This window comes from Athene cunicularia (genome assembly GCF_003259725.1).
Source record: "Athene cunicularia isolate RWA chromosome Z unlocalized genomic scaffold, athCun1 chrZ_part1, whole genome shotgun sequence".
Lineage (NCBI taxonomy): Eukaryota > Metazoa > Chordata > Aves > Strigiformes > Strigidae > Athene > Athene cunicularia.
This window is the reverse complement of record NW_020799142.1, coordinates 16,642,025-16,661,414: the sequence shown is the minus strand read 5'-3', so window position 1 is coordinate 16,661,414 and position 19,390 is coordinate 16,642,025. Positions and strand designations below refer to the sequence as shown.

The following is a 19,390-nucleotide window of genomic DNA, read 5'->3' as shown; positions in this document are numbered from 1 at the left end:
TAAATTAAGCTTAGTAGACTAACCTAATCGTAGAAGTGTTTAAGTTGGAAAAGATCTTTAAGACTGAGTCCAACTGCTAACCTGGCACTGCCAAATCCTCCACTAAACAATGTACCTAAGTGCTACATCTTCGTCTTTTCAATGCCTCCAGGTACAGTGACTCAACCACTTCCCTGGGCAGCCTGTTCCAGTGCTTGACAACACTTTCAGTGAAGAAATTTTTCCTAATATCCAGTCTAAACCTCACCTGGCTCAACTTGAGACCATTTCCTCTTGTTCTATTGCTTGTTAACTGGGAGGAGACTAACACCCCCCCACCTCAACCTCCTTTTAGGTAGTTGTAGACAGCAATTAAGGTCTCCCCTCAGCCTCCTTTTCTCCAGACTAAACAACCCTCAGCCACACCTCATAAGACTTGTGCTCTAGACCCTTCACCAGCTTTGTTGCCTTTCTTGGGACACACTCCAGCCCCTCAACATCTTTCTTTTAGTGAGGGGCCCAAAACCAAACATAGTGTTTGAGGTGCAGCCTCACCAGTGCTGAGTACAGGGGGATGATCACTTCCCTAGTGCTGTTTACCACACTGTTTCTGATACAAGCCATGATGCTGTTGGCCTTCTTGGCCACCTGGGCACACTGCTGGCTCATATTCAGCCACCTGTTGACAAACACCCACAGGTTGTTCCCTACCAGGCAGCTTTCCAGCCACTCTTTCCCAAGCCTGTAGTGTTACATGGGGTTGTTGTGACCAAAATGCAGGACCTGGCACTCAGCCTTGTTGGATTTCATACAGTTGGCCTCGGTCCATCGATCCAGCCTGTCAGATCCCTCTGTAGAGCCTTTTTGCCCTCAAGCAGATCAACATTCCCGCCCAGCTTGGTGTCATCTGCACCCTTACGGAAGTTGCACTTGGTCCCCTAGTCCAGATCATTGATGAAGATATTAAACAGAACTGGCCCCAGTTCTGAGCCTTAGGGAACACCACTTCTGACTGGCTGCTGGCTGGATTTAATTCCATTCACCACCACTCTCTGAACCCAGACATCCAGCCGTGCAGAGTGTGCTCATCCAAGCCCTGAGCAGCCAGTTTCTCTGGGGGAGCGCTGTGTGAAATGATGTTACTAAAGTCCAGGTAAACAGCCTTTCCTTTGTCCACTAAGCAGGTCACCTTGCCACAGAAGGAGATCAGGTTTGTCAAGCAGGACCTGCTTTTAATAAACCCATGCTGGCTGGGCCTGGTCACCTTGTTGTCCTGTACATGGCACATGATGGCACTCAAGATGATCTGCTCCATAATCTTCCCCGGCGCCAAGGTCAGGCTGGCAGGCCGGTAGTTGCCCAGATCCTCCTTACGGCCCTTTTTGTAGATGGGCATCACATTTGTTAATCTTCAGGCAACTGGGACCTCCCTGGTTAGCCAGGACTGCTGATAAAGGATGGAAAGTGGCTTGGTGAGCACTTCACCAGCTCCCTCAGTACTTGGGTGAATCTCATCCAGCCTCACAGACTTGTAGAGTGCAATGTTTCATACCTTGGCTGGTAGTTATCCTGCAAAACAAATAATGGAAAAACTTGGCTCTGCTTCTCAAATAATTTATTTTCTAGTTACAGTGTTTAGATAGCCAGAAGTTCTCTATTCTTGGTCTAGTCATAAGAGCAATAGTTCATTTTATGCATGTGTAAAGAACCTGGTTTTACTTCCTAATTGAGAACTTGGAGGCCTATATTGTCTATATATAATATGTGTTGGGTTTCTTTCAGTCTGGATGGATTTATGCAGTGCTTGGCTGACACCAGAGGACATTTGTGTCCATGCTACCAGCCACCAACAAGCTATAAGCATAGTTAACATACATAGTCCAAGTGAAAATAAGTATTGTATTACTGATTACAAGCCTTATTACAAATTGGCTAGATAAATGAGTGGTTTTGTGGATGGTTTATTCGTATTCAGAAACATGAAAAAAGAAATGGTGCCAGTATGCATTGCTTATACAAGAAAGATTGACTTTTCTGTCCCTGTTCCTATTTCAGGCAAAATAAAATTTGCTGTAATGTGGCTGTACAACTTAGCTTTGTGTGTGAGTTAAGAAATGTCTGCATCATTCCATTAAGTGTTCTATGGCTGAGCATCCTGAGATGCATGTTAGGGGTAATGTTGTTCGTGTGTTCAAGAAATTAAGAAATACACAACGATTTTGACCTAAGATTGAAAAGATATTAAGAAACACTATCTTGAACTTCAGAATTCTGAAAATAATACATGAACTTGGTGGGGTTTTCTGTTCCTGAAATCATCTTGAGTTCATAATATCTTTGTGGTATGTCAAATGCATTTCATTGTCCCATTGTACACAGCTGATATTCAGAAGCAAGTGAGTCTAAATTAAAAAAAGGCTTTTAGAAGTGGAAGGTTAAATATCGTTGGTCAGGTGTATGTAACATGTAGCATGGAGTAGTTGTTGGCAAGTGTATGCTTTCTTCTGTGTGCTGTTGCTGTTTCACTAACAGGTGTGAAAAGATGTTAAACAAATCCTGCAACTAAGTTCTAATTCCAACATTCATTTTAATGATTATCAGTAGAAATGTTGAGCAACTGAGTGGATGGGGAGATAGCTTCACAACAGTATTCTATAATGTGATCCTGTTGATGGAGTTTTAAGGCCTGCAGTAACAGATTTCACCTGAAATAATGAGGCACATCATAATCAGCACCTAAATCATGCTTGGAAGAAGCTGCTTTGCCCTATAAATACTAAAATTTTAAAATAATTTTATTAATTCCTTTGATAATCTGAGATGCATTCTTCAGGTGTATGATTTAACAGCAGAAAGTATTTTTACTGGGATTCTTATTCTAAAAAATTTCTTGCTGAGCATTCTGAAATTTCTGTTGGCAGACAACAGTGAGTGGGAGGGAAATGGTGATGGTTTTGATCCTGCACTCTGAAGTATAGTTTCTTACAAGTGCAGAACTGGGTGACTGAGTGTTTGTCTCCTGCTATGGATAATGATGTTTTATGCCTAGTTTCGAGATTTTGTTATCAAAAGGGTGTTAATTAGATAATGACCATACTCAGCTCTTTTTTTACAGTTGGTAAGACTCTGAAGCTATTTGGTTCGTTACTAAATAAGAATTAGGGGTACTGAATGAATAGAGGAAAAAGAAACATCTCTGGTTTATAAGATTAAAGAACTTTTAATACTTGAGTGAACCTGAACAGTCTGCTTTCTTCATAGTTCTTACTTTATGGCTATAAAGTTACAGTTGCTGTTAACAGCCTGAGGAGCTGTGGTAGGTGCTTGTGTGTAGGGTAAGTTGTCTGAATTTAGAGCAGTATTCAGTCTTTCTGAGCTTGTGGCAGATGAATTTGCTGGTTGAGGTATGGTAGCTGTGACCTGCCCCTTACTCTAAGTAATTACCTTGAGAACTCTTATGCTTTAAACTTCTGACACACACGGCTCTGATATTTAATTAGGAACTTGTGTAAGTTCAACAAATAACCTATTGTTTCTGTAAGTATGAAAGGCAGCTTAAATAAGTTTGAATTTCAAGATATGTTTAAAACTTTGTAGAAAAGAGTTTGAGGCAGAGTATGGAAGTTGCTTTCGACAAGTTTGAGACAAGTTTGAGTTTACTTGATAGGTGACATAACTTAAGATTTCTCTAGTATCCACATACTGCAAACTCTGGAAGTATAAACAGAATTACCCCTGAAGAAGTATAGAGTGTCTCCATTTAAACTTAAATGGAATCACTGAATTGCAGCACCTCCATTCACAAGTAAATGTCTGCAATTTACTTTTAAACTTTGTAATACATAATTATTTTTTACAGGATGATGAGTCCTTTAACTTGTGTAACAGCAACAGTCCTTATCATGAGAGAGATATAAACCGAAACTTCGAAAATGAAATGCTGCAGGAGAATGGCAATTCTTCAATTACATCTCAACAGATCGTTCAGTCTTCAGCTTTTCCTCAGGCAGATGTTCTTTCAAGCTCACTTGAAGCAGAGCACAGGTATGTACTTATATAACATAAAGAGTGTTCCTTCATGGTAAGTGAGTGTGTCATAAATTCTTACTAGTTCAGAAGTCAGAATCTGAAAACTGAGAACATATAAAATGTTTGATGAATACTGTCAAAGTTTAACTCTTAGACATGTACTGATTTATCATGGAATATACTTTGTTTCTACTAGACTTATGTACTGACAAACTTGCTATACTAAAAATTTGATATATTTCATTATGAAGAAATAAAGCAAACTGCATAGTGACTTCATCCCTCTAATTTTGGTCTGCGTGTCTAGGAGAAATAATGCATGTTATTGCTGTTTGTATTAATAGTAGTTTAAATGCTGCACCTTGCGTAAAATTCCATGGAGTTTTTTTGTCATTGTTAAAGTAGTCAATTATTTCTATAGCTGAATATTTGACACTGTTAGTGATACCACAAGACAATGCACTAGAAAGGGAGACTAACTGCAAAAAAAAGATTGAAACAATTCTAGTATCTCATAAAAGTAACTGTAGTAGCAACTGATAGAGATGAGAATGATGATGCTGGGAAATCACTGGAGATGAGCTTGTCATGAGCTCTGTCAGATTCTTACTGTTTCTGGCAGTTACAGAATTGCAGTGATAGTTTAGATAGAGAGTTGTTAGGGGTTTTTTTTAGTGATAGATTATACGTATATGCTGGACTAGACAACTTTCTCTTTTGTAGTACCAGCAGAGGAAACTTTCATGATCTCTTATCCCTGATGAGTATGAAAAATGAAATACACCCTCCTCTGTTCCTTTGTTGCCACCACTGGCTATGGAGACAGAAATCTTTGGCCACCAGAGGCTGCTGCTACTGATTTTTTTACTAGAAGGAAGGAGTCAAATCAAACTCTGATTTTTCAATTCAGATGACTTTGAATGGCCTTCATAGGGTTTCTGGGCAAGTGTCTTTCCTTTCTGGTATCCAAGAGAGGCTGTGTCTCCATACTGTCCCAGGCCTTTGGCTGTGGCTTTGCATGCATGTAGACAGATGTTATGGGAAGCCTTTTTGTGGTAAATTGGACTTGAAGTGACTAGCTTAACTCACAGGATGCTGGTGCTTACTTAGTAACAGCATTGGAACATCTTGTATAAAATACATCTCGGGCTTCCCTTCTGCTGGGAAAGTTTCCAACATGCAGCTATCCTGTCGGGTGTGAAGCTTGCTAATCTGAAGTTCAATTTTTTTTTTTATGTACTTCACACTTTAAACCATTGTAGAAGCCTAGTGTAGCTTTAAAGGGACAGTTGTCCTGCTAACTTTAGACAGCATTGCTGCAAAGTTAGTTAGCCTTTGCCCTAGATTTTACAGGAGCTCTGTAACTATTCACTTTATTATACATAATACTGTTAACATCTTAGCTTGCTTGCAGTAAACTTCCTAACTCAAATTACTGTTGCCAAAAATATATATCATTGAACTGCGTTTGGCATTCCGAGTCTTTCTGTATGTGTATATAAATGCACATATTCACTTAAATGAGAGTTCTGAATGACTTGCATGCTATTTCTGCTGCTTCCTGAGGATTTAATTGTGCCTGGCTGTCACATTGTCCAATTTAGTGCAAATACTACAGAGGATGTAATTTTAATTTCTTTTATTGTCCTGCTAAACTTTTTTTTTTTTTTTTTAAACAGATTAGTGCTGTTGTCCCTTTTTCCTTCTACAATTCCAGGCCTTTATTATGGTTTTAACAACAGTCATTGGTGCCATTGGTCACCTGCAAGTTTGCCCAATGCATGTCCATTGTATTGGGACCTAGAGTTCTTTGTAGGAGAGGGTTATGTTGAAGGGCATTTTTTGCTGTTGTGGCTAAATGAAGTACCTCGCACATGACATCAACTGTGAATTCATCTTGCTTGCTTGTTTTAATATATTTGCCATTCTTCAGCTCTAAGTGTCAGTATCTTGTGTCAGTTCTGGCATATATTTTAGAATCCTCTTTATTTTTTGAGAAATAGCTTTAACCTCCTTTAACATTTAAGGTCAACAGGTGTGTGGTTTGCCTGAAGAAGGTGCTAATCTTTTTGGCAAAAACTGTGCAGCAAGAGACCTTACTATTTTCATTGTTAAATGTCAATGTGTCTTCAACCTCAGATAACCCCTGTTTTCACAGCATTTTCAGATGTAAAACCACTTTCTTTCTGCTCAGATACTGCTTCCCACTTTTGGCACTAGGTAAAGCATGTTGATTGTTACATCTTTGGATATCTCAAAAGCTTGAGTCACAAAGAGAAATTTGTCTTGTTTCTTTTCCTTCCCTCATCCCAAAACTCACTCCTAGTTGTAGCCTGTCTGTGCTGAAATACCAGCATCTGCTGTTGAATGAGACTCAATTGCAAAGAAGCCTGTCCTGGCTCTGACATGAGTATGTGCTAGAAAAGAGAAACTGTATGAGGTCATTGCATCCTCAGTTGGTTTCCATGGAGGGACACCACCAGTATTCCTCATGGCTGCTCTGTGATCCAGGAAAACTTGCAGGTTCCCTCAGTGTGAGTCTTTGTCTCTTCATACCGTTTTCAAGGGGGTACACTACTGCTCCACCAGAGCAGTTACGCAAAGGAAATACATTATTCTTTTTCCACCTGATGCAGATTTCTTGCTTGAAAATTAAGGTACAGTTTTTACCACGTGTAGTAAAACAGAGGGTCATCTGTGAATGACCTGAACTTCTCAATTTCTATGCCTTATATATCTTTTGTAAGACTTTTAAACTACTTTTATGTAAGAGATCGTTTACAAAAATTATGGACTGATTAATCCATTTGTTACAGACCTTTACACATATATATATATATAGGCAGAGCTTGAAATGACTGTGTATATGAAATGTTGGGGTTTCAACCCCAAGCCCCAAATTAAGGTTGACCTATGGGTGATACCCACAGCCCTTCACAAAGGTGGGGTGAGTTTGCCTTTAGGCTTCCCTCCAGGGTGCAGCCAGCCTGGCAGGGAGAGCCATTGGGTAAATGAGCCCCGGGTGTCCCACATTAAGTAAACAAAGGTCAGGTGTCCCACTTAAGGATAAAAGCTGGGACCACTTGCAGGTAGGGGCAGTGTCTGTCTGTGAGGTGGATGCACTTTGCAGTTTCCTGTTGGGGAAGAACTTCCCGACTCCCTGGGACTGGGCTCCAGTCAGGTCTGGCTTTTGTAAATGCGAGCTGTGTAGAGAGTGTATGTGGCTTCCTTGGTCTTATGTATTTGGTTTGTTGACTCGGTTGTCTCTCATCGCTTCTATGGGAATCTGCATTTCACCATTTATTCCACCCATTGTTGGTCGTGCAGTGTCATTGTTGGGGTCAGTGGGATTGATGTCCATTATGTATAATCTGAATGAATTGTTTGTACCCCCAGTGCTCACCCATGTACTGACCCTTTTGTATCAAATACAATTTGGTTATTGGTTCATCTTTATACTGGCTGTGTCCTTTATGCTAGGCCTGATAATTGGCAAAACAAAATTGGCGACAAGGATGGACCCGTCTGAAATTCCCGGTTGGGAAGATCCTGTGTATAGTTTGCTGGCCCTTGACTGAATTAAATTTGGGGGACCATGTGAAGAGTGGGAGAAGCGGTAGGCAGAAGCTGAACCGCAGGATGTATTAGAAAATGTTCAAAAATTCTCCAGTAAGGCACAGGATGCTGTAACCTTCCGGAGACGGGGATGGATCCTGTTAAGAGCATATAAGAAACAGCACCAGCAAAAAGATCACTTACAGGCTGAATGTTCCCGTATGCGAGCTCAGATTATGATATTAGAATCTGTAAACAAGCTCCTTACTGATAAATTTGACACTTCTCAAACTGTACCCGAGAAGTATACAGTACAAGTTGCCCAGTGTAAACGTGGGAAGAGACGGGGACAATGTAGTCATAAGTAGGTCCACTCAGAGGTTATAGAGGTGGATGTACACTGTAACCCTGATGACTCAGATGATTATAATATCTGGTACCCTGGGGCCAGTGCCTCACATGACTCTGCAGATGTGAGACCAGTCTTTAGGAGGAAGGTGGAATTTTCTGAGGGTGAGCCACCAGTAAACAGACCTACAATGGAAGATTTCACACAGCAAGAAATCAGTGATATTCTTGCACGGTTCAGTCAGAGACCAGGAGAGCCCCTGCTTGCTCGGATGGTACGTGTATATGATCAGGGAGCATCAGGGGTTAGCCTGGATAATTCTGACTGCAGAAAGTTTGTAACTCTGAGTTCAGACCCTCTGGTGCAGGAAGCATTTCCAACTAGTGATGACAGTAGTAATCTTTAGGCTTTAGCCACTGTGGGGTGCAAGGCAAAATACCCCCTAGATAATTCCTGGCCAGGTTTTGACCAGCCATGGTATACTCTCTGGGATGGTATACAGCAATTGAAGGAAGAAGGAATGAAACTGGCCACTCATGGAGGCCATGTTGATGTATTGATGCAATTTCGATTGTCTGTGCCTATGAGAAATGCAATCATTAGAACTGCTCTACCAGCTTATAAGAATGTTCTTGTAACTCTCTTACTGAGTGAAACAGGAAATCCCATTAGAGATGTACTTGAGAAAATGCAGCAGCTAGGTGACCTTGGAAAATGGACTCCCTGGGAGTGTCAGGACTATCAAGAATTCTGATGTCAACAGGGCCCCTGGGAGTATACACAGAACCAAGACACCCAACATGGTAAAGATACTGGACGTCGGCTGTCTCAAGGACAGTAGTTTAAAGCTTTATTGAAAGATGGCATGCCTCTCGCTAAAATTGGTGGTCTTGACACCAGTGAATTGTGGAGGTTGTACAAACAGAGAAGGTTACAGAAACCCCGTAGAAAAGTGCATAATTATCAAGCACACTGGTCAGAAACTGTTCAGCCCTCAGCACTCCCTCTGGATCCTCAACGGGATCCTGCCTTTGCCTCACGGTGGGCCCTCCGGGACCAGTTCGGTTGTTTGGAGGAGGAACCACGAATGTCAGCAGTATTCTGACCTGTACCCCTCAAGAGACAATAGGTACTATAATCCATACTGAAATATTTGCCAAGCTCCGGTATATTGGGCGTGGGAGGACCGACAACCCCAGGTGGAGCTACAAATATTCTGGAAAAAATGGTCCTCTCAAATAGTAAAGGCTCTAGTGGATACCAGAATAGAGGCCTCCTTGATTTATGGAAATCCAAAGAAATTTAAAGGTCAATCTGTGATTATTACAGGACTGGGTGGAAAAGAAATTGAAGTGGTACAAACCCAAATTGATACAAAAATTGGAAATCTTCCAAAGCGACAGTATACAGTCATGATTGTTCCGTTTCCAGAGTATATAGTTGGAATGGATACTCTAAAGGGACTTACTTTGAATCTTCTTGATGGTCATTATCAATTTGGAGTAAAGAGTTATATCACTAACTGAGCAGTTTTAGTAGGGATGATAAAGATGCCTCTGGTTCAGATCCCAACTGAGACCAAGGTAGTAACCATGAAACAGTACAGGATTCCAGGTGGTCATGAAGAAATTTCCCAAACAATCAAAGATTTACTGGCTGCAGGGGTTTTAAAACTGACTACCACAATGTGGAATAGTCCAATCTGGCCAGCCCAAAAGGCTGATGGATTCTGAAGAATGACTGTGGATTATAGAGAACTGAATAAGAGCACCCCACCTCTTGCAACAGCTGTACCTGATGTGATCACTTTAATAGAAAGAGTTCAGAGGCATCCTGGCATGTGGTACGCTGTCATTGACCTGGCCAATGCGTATTTTACGATTCCGATTGCAGAAGAGCATTGGGATGAATTTACATTTACATGGCAAGGATGGCAGTACACCTTCACCAGGTTGCCTCAGAGTTGTGTGCATAGTCTGACTGTTTGCCGTAGAATAGTGGCTGAGCACCTGGATGAGGTACAGCTCCCTTCTCATATGCAAATGATCCACTATACTGATGACATCCTGATTCAGGGGACCAGTGAGTATGAATTACAACAAAGGGCTACTAACGCATATGAGGCAGAAAGGTTGGGAGATTAATCCTGCTAAGATCCAAGGGCCATCTCAGACAGTTAACTTCCTTAGGAATACATTGGAACTGTGGTCATTAAGAAATACTACCTAAAGCTTGGCAAAAGATTCTTGACTTTGCTATACTACAGAATAAGAAGGAGGCACAGTGATTTATTGGGCTGTTTGGTTTCTGGAGACAACATATTCCCCATTTAGGACAAATTCTGGCCCCATTAGATAAGGTAACTTGCAAAAAGTATGAATTCAAATGGGGAAATGAGCACCAGGCTGCCTTTGAATTGGCAAAAGAGGCTATTCAAAGGGCTTTGGACTTATGGCCCATGCAGGATGGCGAAGTAGAGTTGAATGTATCTGTAAATGGGTCATATGCTAATTGGAGCCTCTGGCAGAAACAAGTCCCCTTGGGATTTTGGGGAAGAAAGTTACCAGAGGCAGGGCATAATTACACACCCTTTGAGAAACAACTATTAGCCTGTTATTGGGCCTTGATAGAAACCGAGCAGCTCATAATAGGCCACAAGTTGGCCCTGCGCCCCAAAATCTCTATTATGCAGTGGGTTAAAAGCTCCCTGAAGACTCACCAAATAGGGCATGCACAAGAATCAAGCATTGTAAAATGGAAATGGTACATCCAGGACAGAGCAAAGGTGGGACCTGGTAGTGTTGTTGCCCTCCATGAGCAAGTAGTGGCTGCCCCCATACAGGACCAAGAGGTAAAGCCTGATCCTGTAGTCAAACAGGAATCCCCTTTGCGATGGGGGAAGACCCTGGATCAGCTGCTACGTCTTGAAAGGGAACATGCATGATTTACAGATGGGTCAGCTAAATATGTAGGAGGGAAGAGGTTTTGGAAGGCAGTGGCTTATCATCCTCATTCAGGGAAATTTCTGGAGACCATGGGAGAGAAGTGGAAATATGTATGCAGCATATATGGCTTTAAAACAAGAGGATTTAGGGGAATGTCACCTGTATACTGATTCTTGGTCAGTGGCAAATGGATTGGCTACTTGGCCAAAGATTGGAAAATGTATTCTAAAACGGTCTGGGGAAAGGCAGTATGGAAAGATACTTGGGAATTGGTTCAAAGAACCAAGGTGACAGTATTCCATGTAGATGCTCATAGTAATATAAATTCACTTGAGCGTCTTTACAGTTCTGTCACTGATAACCGGGCAAAGATTACCCAAGCCAGACTGGAGTTCCCTCGGGAAGGAGATCATGAAGGCTTGGCGAAATGGGCACACCAGAAATGTGGGCATCTTGGGGAAAAGGCCACTTACAAGTGGGCCCAAGAGTGTGGCATAGTTATGTCACTGGATATGATCAAAACAATAATTGCCCAGTGCCCTGTGTGCCAGCATACTCATAAGTGCCTTGTACCAAATATCGTAAAAGGAGGATCAGGAAGAGGGAACAGTATAGCAAATTCCTTAACATTGTCCTTTTTCCTTTAAAGGTTGTTAAAGGAGATGGGCTGGCGGGAAGACAGTGAAAATGATGAAATGTGTGCTCCACTAACAGAGGATGAGATGAGGGAGTTCCAAGTTATTAGTGAACAGGTAAGACTAAGTTAATGTTCCATTATGAACTTGTGGCTGGCTACCCTAAATGCCTACCTTTGAGGAGAATCTGCAGTAATTTTGATGGTTAGAGATGTTGCTGTTTCAGTACCATTTCAGTCGTGCTTTTGGAAGAATAGTTGCTTTGAAAAGATAGGGAACTGGTATTTATTGTAGGGTAAGGCCTATTCTCAAAATATCAAGGGAGGGATAAGGGAGTGCAGTTTCCTTGGTTCTCCAAAACCTGAATTTTCTCTGTTGGAAATTGAGACACGTTTAATTCACTAGTAACAAAGTCTGAAAAGGCAATCTAGACTTGATTTATTATTTTTTTTAAATTAGAAATGTTGTATATACCTGATGGGGGTCAATAAGGAGGAGCTGGAAGGGAGAATCTTTTGCAATGTTAAATGTGAAGATTTGATATTTCCACAAGTCTAGCCACACACATATTAATTAGAGCGTCTTGAATATTAATTATAGCATTTGGAATGTTAATCAGAGCATTTAGAATATCAGTTAAAGCATTTTGAATATTAATCCCATCTTTTGGAGTATTAATTAGAGCATTTGAAATATTAAACTCCTAAATGCTTGGCAGTAATTCCTTTTTTGTTGTAGAATCGGTTGTTTCCTTTCTCTCCAGTGTCTTTGACTTTCCAACTGCATCAGGTAGACAGACTGGAATACCCATTCCTCCCTGCTGCTTCTCCTCTTCTGGGCCCCTTTCTTTTTGCAGACCCTGCCCTTCTTAGCACAGATGTTTGCATCACTGTGGAAAAAGGGACTGCCTCGCAGGAGAGACCATGTGGGAGGAGGGATCACTGGGGCAAGATGTCTGAGGAAGTGGGTGAGAAGAGGGTAAGCTTTTGTTGACTGCAGAAGCTTAGCACACTTAGATGCTCTTGGATACAGTGACTGGTCCAGAAGTAAAGGCTCTCAGGGCAGTTTTCCTTTGTGCGTATGTATGAAAAGGTAGTGCTGTGGATCTAGTGTAGCCAAGAGATGAAGATGTAGAGAATGTTGAATTGTGACAGATTGTTGTGTGTAGTTTTTTCTTTCTCTAAATACATCCTGTTTTCTCATTTCAGTTAAAAAGAAATGGTCTTCGGAGAAATGGCATTTTAAAAAATGGCCTCATCTGTGATTTTAAGTTCAGCTTCTGGAAAAACAGCACTTTCAAACCTGCTCTGGAGAATGAGGATTCTGAGACAAGCAGCAGTGACACATCAGATGATGATCATGTGTGAAGACTTTTGTAACATCTGTAGAAGCCCGTTTTGATCCCATGAAAGTTTGGGGATATGTGTATATGTTGTCCAAAAAAAATTTCTAATTTACGTAGTTAAGATACCCACTAGAGGAAGAAGATGGGACTCTTCTCTGAAGAAGAGGAATGTTTTGTTTGTTGTGTTGAACATTACTATGTTTTCTTTGTGAACGAATGTTGTAGAATGGGGACTTGGGTTGCCCCAGCGTTGATTTTTCTTCATTATTGAAGCATTTCTGATTAGCAATGTGACAATGTAACAAATCAGACTTTTTCATTTATTAATAAAAACACAGAATTCTGCAATGTCTTGTAAAGCTTCTGTCTTAAAATGTCCAAGTCTATAAGGAAAAAAAAGGCAGCTTGACTCAGTGTTTTTCTTGCCAAGTCATTTTTTTCTTACAGTGGCAATCCTGGAGTTCACTTTGTACGCAAAAAGGGCAGTATAGCATATAGGCTAAAATGAGCAAAGTGCACTAAAACTCTTTAATTGAGCTGTTGTACTGTTCTACTTCCACACATAACTGCTCTGCAGCCATTTCTACAGTAGTTGGTGTTACTAGAGTCACAGAATGATTTGGGTTGGAAGTGACCTTAAAAATTGTCTAGTTCCAACCCCCCTGCCATGGGCAGGGACACCTTCCACTAGATGAGGTTGCTCAGAGCCCCGTCCAGCCTGGCCTTCCAGGCTGGACACTTCCAGGGAGGGGGCAGCCACAGCTTCTCTGGGCAGCATCTTCCTGTGCCTCACCAGCCTCACAGTGAAGAATTTCTTCCTCGTATTTGATCTAAATCTACCCTCTTTCAGTTTAAAACCATTACCCCTTGTCCTGTCACTACACTCCCTGATAAAGAGTCCCTCCCCATCTTTTCTGTAGCCCTCTCCAAGTACTGGAAGGCCACTATAATGTCTCCCTGGAGCCTTCTCCAGACTTAACAACCCTAACTCTCTCAGCCTGTCCTCACAAGGCGGGTGATCATCTTTGTGGCCTCCTCTGGACCTGCTTCAGAAGGTCCATGTCCTTCTTATGTTGGGACACCCCAGAGCTGGACACAGCACTGCAGGTGGGGTCTCATGAGAGCAGAGTAGAGGGAGAGAATCACCTCCCTCGACTTGCTGGCCACACTCCTCTTGATGCAGCTCAGGACATGGTTGGGTTCCTGGGCTGTGAGCACACATTGCTGGCTCATAATCAATTTTTAATCTACCAGTACCCAGAAGTCCTCTTCCACAGGGCTGCTCTCAGTCCATTCCTCACCCAGCCTGTATTTGTGCTTGGGATTGACCAGGCCCATAGTCAGGGCCTTGCACTTGGCCTTGTCCAAACTTAATGAGTTTTTCACGGGCACACCTCTCCAACCTGTCCAGGTCCCTCTGGATGGCACATCCCTTCCCTCCAGTGTGTCAACTGCACCACACAGCTTGGTGTCACTGGTGAACTTGCTGAGGGTGCGCTCAATCTCACTGTCCATGTTGCCAATGAAGATGATAACCATTAATGGCAAAAGACCCTGATGTTACAGTTTCAAATTTCTAAAACTAACCTTTAAATTGAGAGATTTATGGGTTTTGCACAACCTAGTGTTCTCATAGGGAACATATTCGTGGGAGGGGGGAAAAGCACTTTTACTATTCACATGCAGTAAAGGAATTACACTGACTGGATTTGTCCACTACATGGAAAATAAATTAATTTAGAGGGTATTAGTGCATAGCATCAAGGGTATTGTTTTTAAAACTGGTAAGTTTTGTTTGTATTTATGTTAAATGTACTCTGGCAGCAGTGACTGCATTTGAGAATGAGGTAAACAACTTTAGTCACCAGATCTTGCTTTTACAGCAGCAGAAGTAATTCTATGCAATAAGCACCTGGTTTTAGTTTCTTTGTGTCAAACATGTTCATTGTGATCACACATTTAAAAAACAACTGCTGTCAATGATGTTGCATGCATTCATAAGTTTAGATGTAGAGAGACATTCCCCCTTCAAGATACTTGTGAATCATGCTATTTCTTGTAGTAAGTAATTTGCAGTTTAGAAGTCTGAATCAAAAATATTTATAAAACATATTTTGTCCATATTTAATTTTAGGAAAAGACATTTCTTAATCAGCTGGTAATTACCAATTTTGGGCCTAAAATGGTATGTTCCTTTTTAAAATTTTCTATTAGTTTAAATAAATATTTCTATTCAAAAGGTCAGTTTCTGTCTTGGAACAGGTATGCCAATTTTGGTGTAGTTAATTTTGGCATGGTGTATTGAAATACTCCTTTTTTTTTTTTTTTTTTTTTAAAGAGAAAGCTGCCATATCAGTAACGAAGTCTTTCCTACCTATATGCCTTACACACTTTTCTCCTTCCCCTTTTCTGCAGTTCTTTTACTAATTTTGAAACCTTGTTGTAGTCTATTACCTTTTTGGTTTTCACATTTATCAATGGGATCTTCTGCCTATTTTAATTACTTAGTGATATGTGAATATGTTATTTTTATTACTAAGTCAAAAACTTTGCCTTGGTATTTCTTGAAGTGGGACACAGACTTTTTCCCCCTCCATTTTAGTAACAAGTACCACCTGTAATTAACCCTTTGGGAAGATGGTGAATATAGAAGACTTGAGCTATACTAAGTGTATAGACTTGGGAAATTTACAGGTTGTAATTGAGAAAATGATCTTTAGAGAAAGTAGAAATAATAGTTATACTTGGTGCTTCTGTTTTGCTAGTTTATATTCTGGAACATATAATGGAAGCACTGGTTATAATGAGTAAAGGAGGTAAAGGGAATTGAGCAGTGTTTTTGCTTTGTAGAATGAAACACCTTTTTACAGCCTTTGTAACTTCTTTTCTATAAATGTGTGGTTTCTTCTCTTGTATCTGCTTGTGTTCTCCATCCTGACTATACATACAACATAATTACTCTCTTGCTACACTCTGTTTGCATTTCTGGCATGTTTGATACTGTGATGCTGGTGCAGATGCATAGCCTAACCAACTGATACTTGTGGGTTCAGTTCTAGTCCTATACAGTAGTCCATTCTGCTAGTTCAGAGATGTGTTAGAGGTCTGCATAGCCCCTAGCTTAAATGGTTATCTGCCTGCTCTGTTACTTCAGTTTGCCCTTCACTGCAGTACATAAGTGGGGAAGCTGATGTTTCCACTGAGGGATCAGATTGCCGTATGTTGCATTTATATTTACTTGTGCCAAAGCTGAATATGCATTGGTCTTCTCTTGACACCTTCTGAAACCTTGTAGTCACTCACTGAGGAATTCTGTTTTCAGTTGAGATTTTGATTTTCCTGGGAAAGGTCACTTGAAACAAAGTTTGGTTTTCATATTTTACTTCCATGAAACATATAAAAGCATTCTTTTTTGCTGCACCCCCTTCCTTCTGTTCAGTGCTTGAGCATGTAAAGCAGAAAGAAATCTGATTCTCTTGTATGTAACAGTGCAACCTTTTCTGTGTTTGACTTTGTTCCTTTCCCAGGGCAATTTTAGTAGTTCATCAGCCTTTCTCTTCTATCTTACATAAACCACAGTCCAATCCCAGGATACATCTTCTCTTCTTTTTTTTTAGCTTGAGCAGATTAAACACCACCAAGGAAGTCTTTAGAGGCTTAAAAGTTCGTGGACTAGGCTTGCCCATTGCCTTAATAGGTTCTAGTAAGCTTTGGATGTTAAAGAATGTCTGCTGGGCTGAAAGAGCTTGACTTCGGTGACAGTAATCACTGATTACTGCATGTAGACATGGCACTGTATGGTCTGCATACATACTGCAATATGTATATTGCCATTTCTCCTCTTCATCCTTTATTGGCAGAGAACTGTATCTTCCTGGTTCCCCACTGATTTTCTGATCTGTTGGTGGTGAGGGATGCCGTCTGTGTCCACTGCTGGTGTGGAGGGTACCTGTGTTAATGTTGGGCAGCTGGGGTTCCTTCACCTCAACTAAAATGACCAGAGATCTTCCTCACTGGCTTGCACAGGGCCTTTTGGTTCTCTAAGACAAGCTAGTTATCTTTCCTGAAAAAGTGTTAATTACAGTAAAGTTGTCTATTGATGCATATTGGACTCAATCAAGAATCTGAAGGAGATTTTTGCTGCTTGTTATTCCAGACTTTGAGAAATGTTATCAAATGTGAAGGAAATTGGTTTCTGTTCTTCTATGCAGTTGTCTGGGGGGGGAAGAAAACTGCTTTATTTATGATGGGGACCTCAACTTTAGTGTTTCTTCTTTAAAGAATACCTGTTCTTCAGTAAATACATTTAAACTTCTGGCTGCTAGAAACTGGAAGGAGAGTTTAGTCAAGTATGTCTTTGTTTTTCCCTGTTTTCTGTTTGCTGCCAGGCAGTGGCTGAGACAGTTTACTCAGCTGCAGGGAGCTTCTGTTTTTTTTGGTTTGGTTTGGTTTGGTTTTGGTGTTTTTTTTTGTTTTGTTTTTGTTGGGTTTTTAAAACTGTTTTTATGCACCAAGAATTATTGTCTGATTAGGATGATAAATATGTTGACCTGCTGGTCAGCTTTTCTTGTGCTGTTATTCATAAGCATTGGTGACCTTTACTGCAAACTGAATCAGATCTGGTTTGTTCCCTGGATCTCTCTTCAGCTTTTCCTAGATGTAGCTGTCAAGGCATTTGCTAAACCATCACTAGCAGCGATTTGCAAGGCCATCTGACTCTGCGTGAGGCATACGTGTGTATCAAAAACTTTCCTGAGCTTTCTGGAGGTTTGTGCTTCCTCAGAGATTTTTAAGCAACTTCTAAAGTCTATCTTAGTGTGTTGCCAACTAGGAAAGACCTTCAAACAGACTAAAGAAAAATCCATATCTTTGACCATTTAATCAGTGGAGTGTACTGCTCTGTTACTGAATTTAGTGCCTATCAAAGCCTGCTTCCATTGCAGTCTCTTGTGCAGATCTGATCACCTGATGGAGATGTGAGGTCTTACAGGGACTATAGTTGCATGCGTTCCTTGAATTCCTGTAAAGATACCTGAGAATATGCTTGCTATTTAGGCTTATTCTATGTACATCTTTGGACATCCTCTTAGTATACAGCTATTTATTCCCCTAGCAACAGCATGATTATTACAGAGAAATGACACTTCATACTTGCAGGGCAAATGCTCATTTAATTTCCTATGCTATCTGGGTCAAAGATACAGCTTGAAGTTGAAGGGAGTATTTTTGACAACTGGTATGATTTCTGATGTCCAGAGAAGCAGCCGCACATCTGGCTGATGGAACTTGGGTCGATATGAGAGAACTTGGGTTCCCCATAGGAGGTGTGGGGAGATAACTGCTTCTGGTGGTACTAAGCACTACAGAGTTTCAGCTTGAGATGCAACGAAAAAGCAAACCCCTTCCATGCTGTCAGGAAGCAGTCAGACTTTAAAACTGATGCAAGAGATTCCAAATGCTTGAAAGATGAACTTGGAGCATCCTGGTGGCCTGAGCTGTTGAATTTTGCTACATTACCAGACTGGCTCTGTGCTGTCCTATCATTTTCTAAGCTTATAGATTCTGAAACAGGCCTGTTTGCATCAGGTACCAACAGACAGTTCCTGACCTGCTCTGAAGCCAGACAGTATCCACTGTTGCCTTAGTTTTCTCACAGTTGGATCAAGGAAGTTGATGTAGCTTTTCCTCCAGTCTGTTACTCAGTATAGCCAAAAACAGGATGTGATGTCCAGCTCTGATTCTACTTATTCTAGTATGGTGCCTTTGGTACAGTGTCTTCCTTTTGATTTTTAGTCCTTCATCGGTGTGATAGCTTGACATCTGGGAGCTCTGTGCTATTCTAATGCTTTCTATTTTGTGCAAGACTGCTGAAGTGGAACCGTCTTTAGCAAGTTTTGGAGCATCCTATCTGAGCTTCAGGGACTCCATCATGGACAGATGAAAATGATTGAGCTTTGAGTCATCTGGCATAGATATGCAGACACAGAATTTTAATGTAATACAAGGGGACATTGTAGAATTGTTAGCAATAACTTACTTTCTACACTTGCCATTTGTACCAGTTGGTGTTATTGGTGGCTCTTGCCATGAGTATCGTGTTCTTTCCTGCTCGGGGTATGTAAAACTTAAATTACAGCCAGGCTGAAGGACCTCTTAATAAATTACCAGGTTCACTTTTCCTGTAACATTGCCTTAGGTAACAAGTCATAATCTTTGAAAGGATGATGTTTGAAATGAACTGATCTGCAAGGAGTTGATGTGTACTGCAAGCAGCCTACTGAATCAAGCCACTGTTTATGCTAAACTGTAAACACTCAGTTACCAAAAGCTGATGAATACTTCAGTCTGCATTGTAAAGCTGTTTCAGAAAGAAGCTTGAGTATGAGTGTAAAGTGCACAGATGTTTCACAAAGTCCTCACATGAGCATTTTTCTCTGCTCTGATTTTTTTCATTGCCCACCTCCAAAGTGAGTGTACACAAATAATCTTTGTACAGAGTAAAAAGATTTTCTTAGTTGAGGTTAATGAATTAATTAATATGAAAAAGCAATGT

The 19,390-nt window shown here is 40.9% G+C and overlaps 1 protein-coding gene across 4 annotated transcripts in view; it reads left to right on the top strand.

Annotated features, from left to right (window-relative positions):
• GPBP1 (GC-rich promoter binding protein 1) overlaps positions 1 to 13,183 on the top strand; it is a 47,529-nt gene extending 34,346 nt beyond the window's left edge. Inside the window, exons 10-13 of one of the 4 annotated variants that reach the window (XM_026865688.1) lie at positions 3,839 to 4,023; positions 11,507 to 11,609; positions 12,365 to 12,470; positions 12,701 to 12,818. In XM_026865688.1, coding sequence (XP_026721489.1) covers positions 3,839 to 4,023; positions 11,507 to 11,609; positions 12,365 to 12,451 — 375 coding nt within the window. In that variant the 3' untranslated portion in view covers positions 12,452 to 12,470; positions 12,701 to 12,818. The other 3 variants (XM_026865687.1, XM_026865686.1, XM_026865689.1) reach the window with 3 other exon arrangements.
• Positions 13,184 to 19,390: the final 6,207 nt, after the last annotated feature.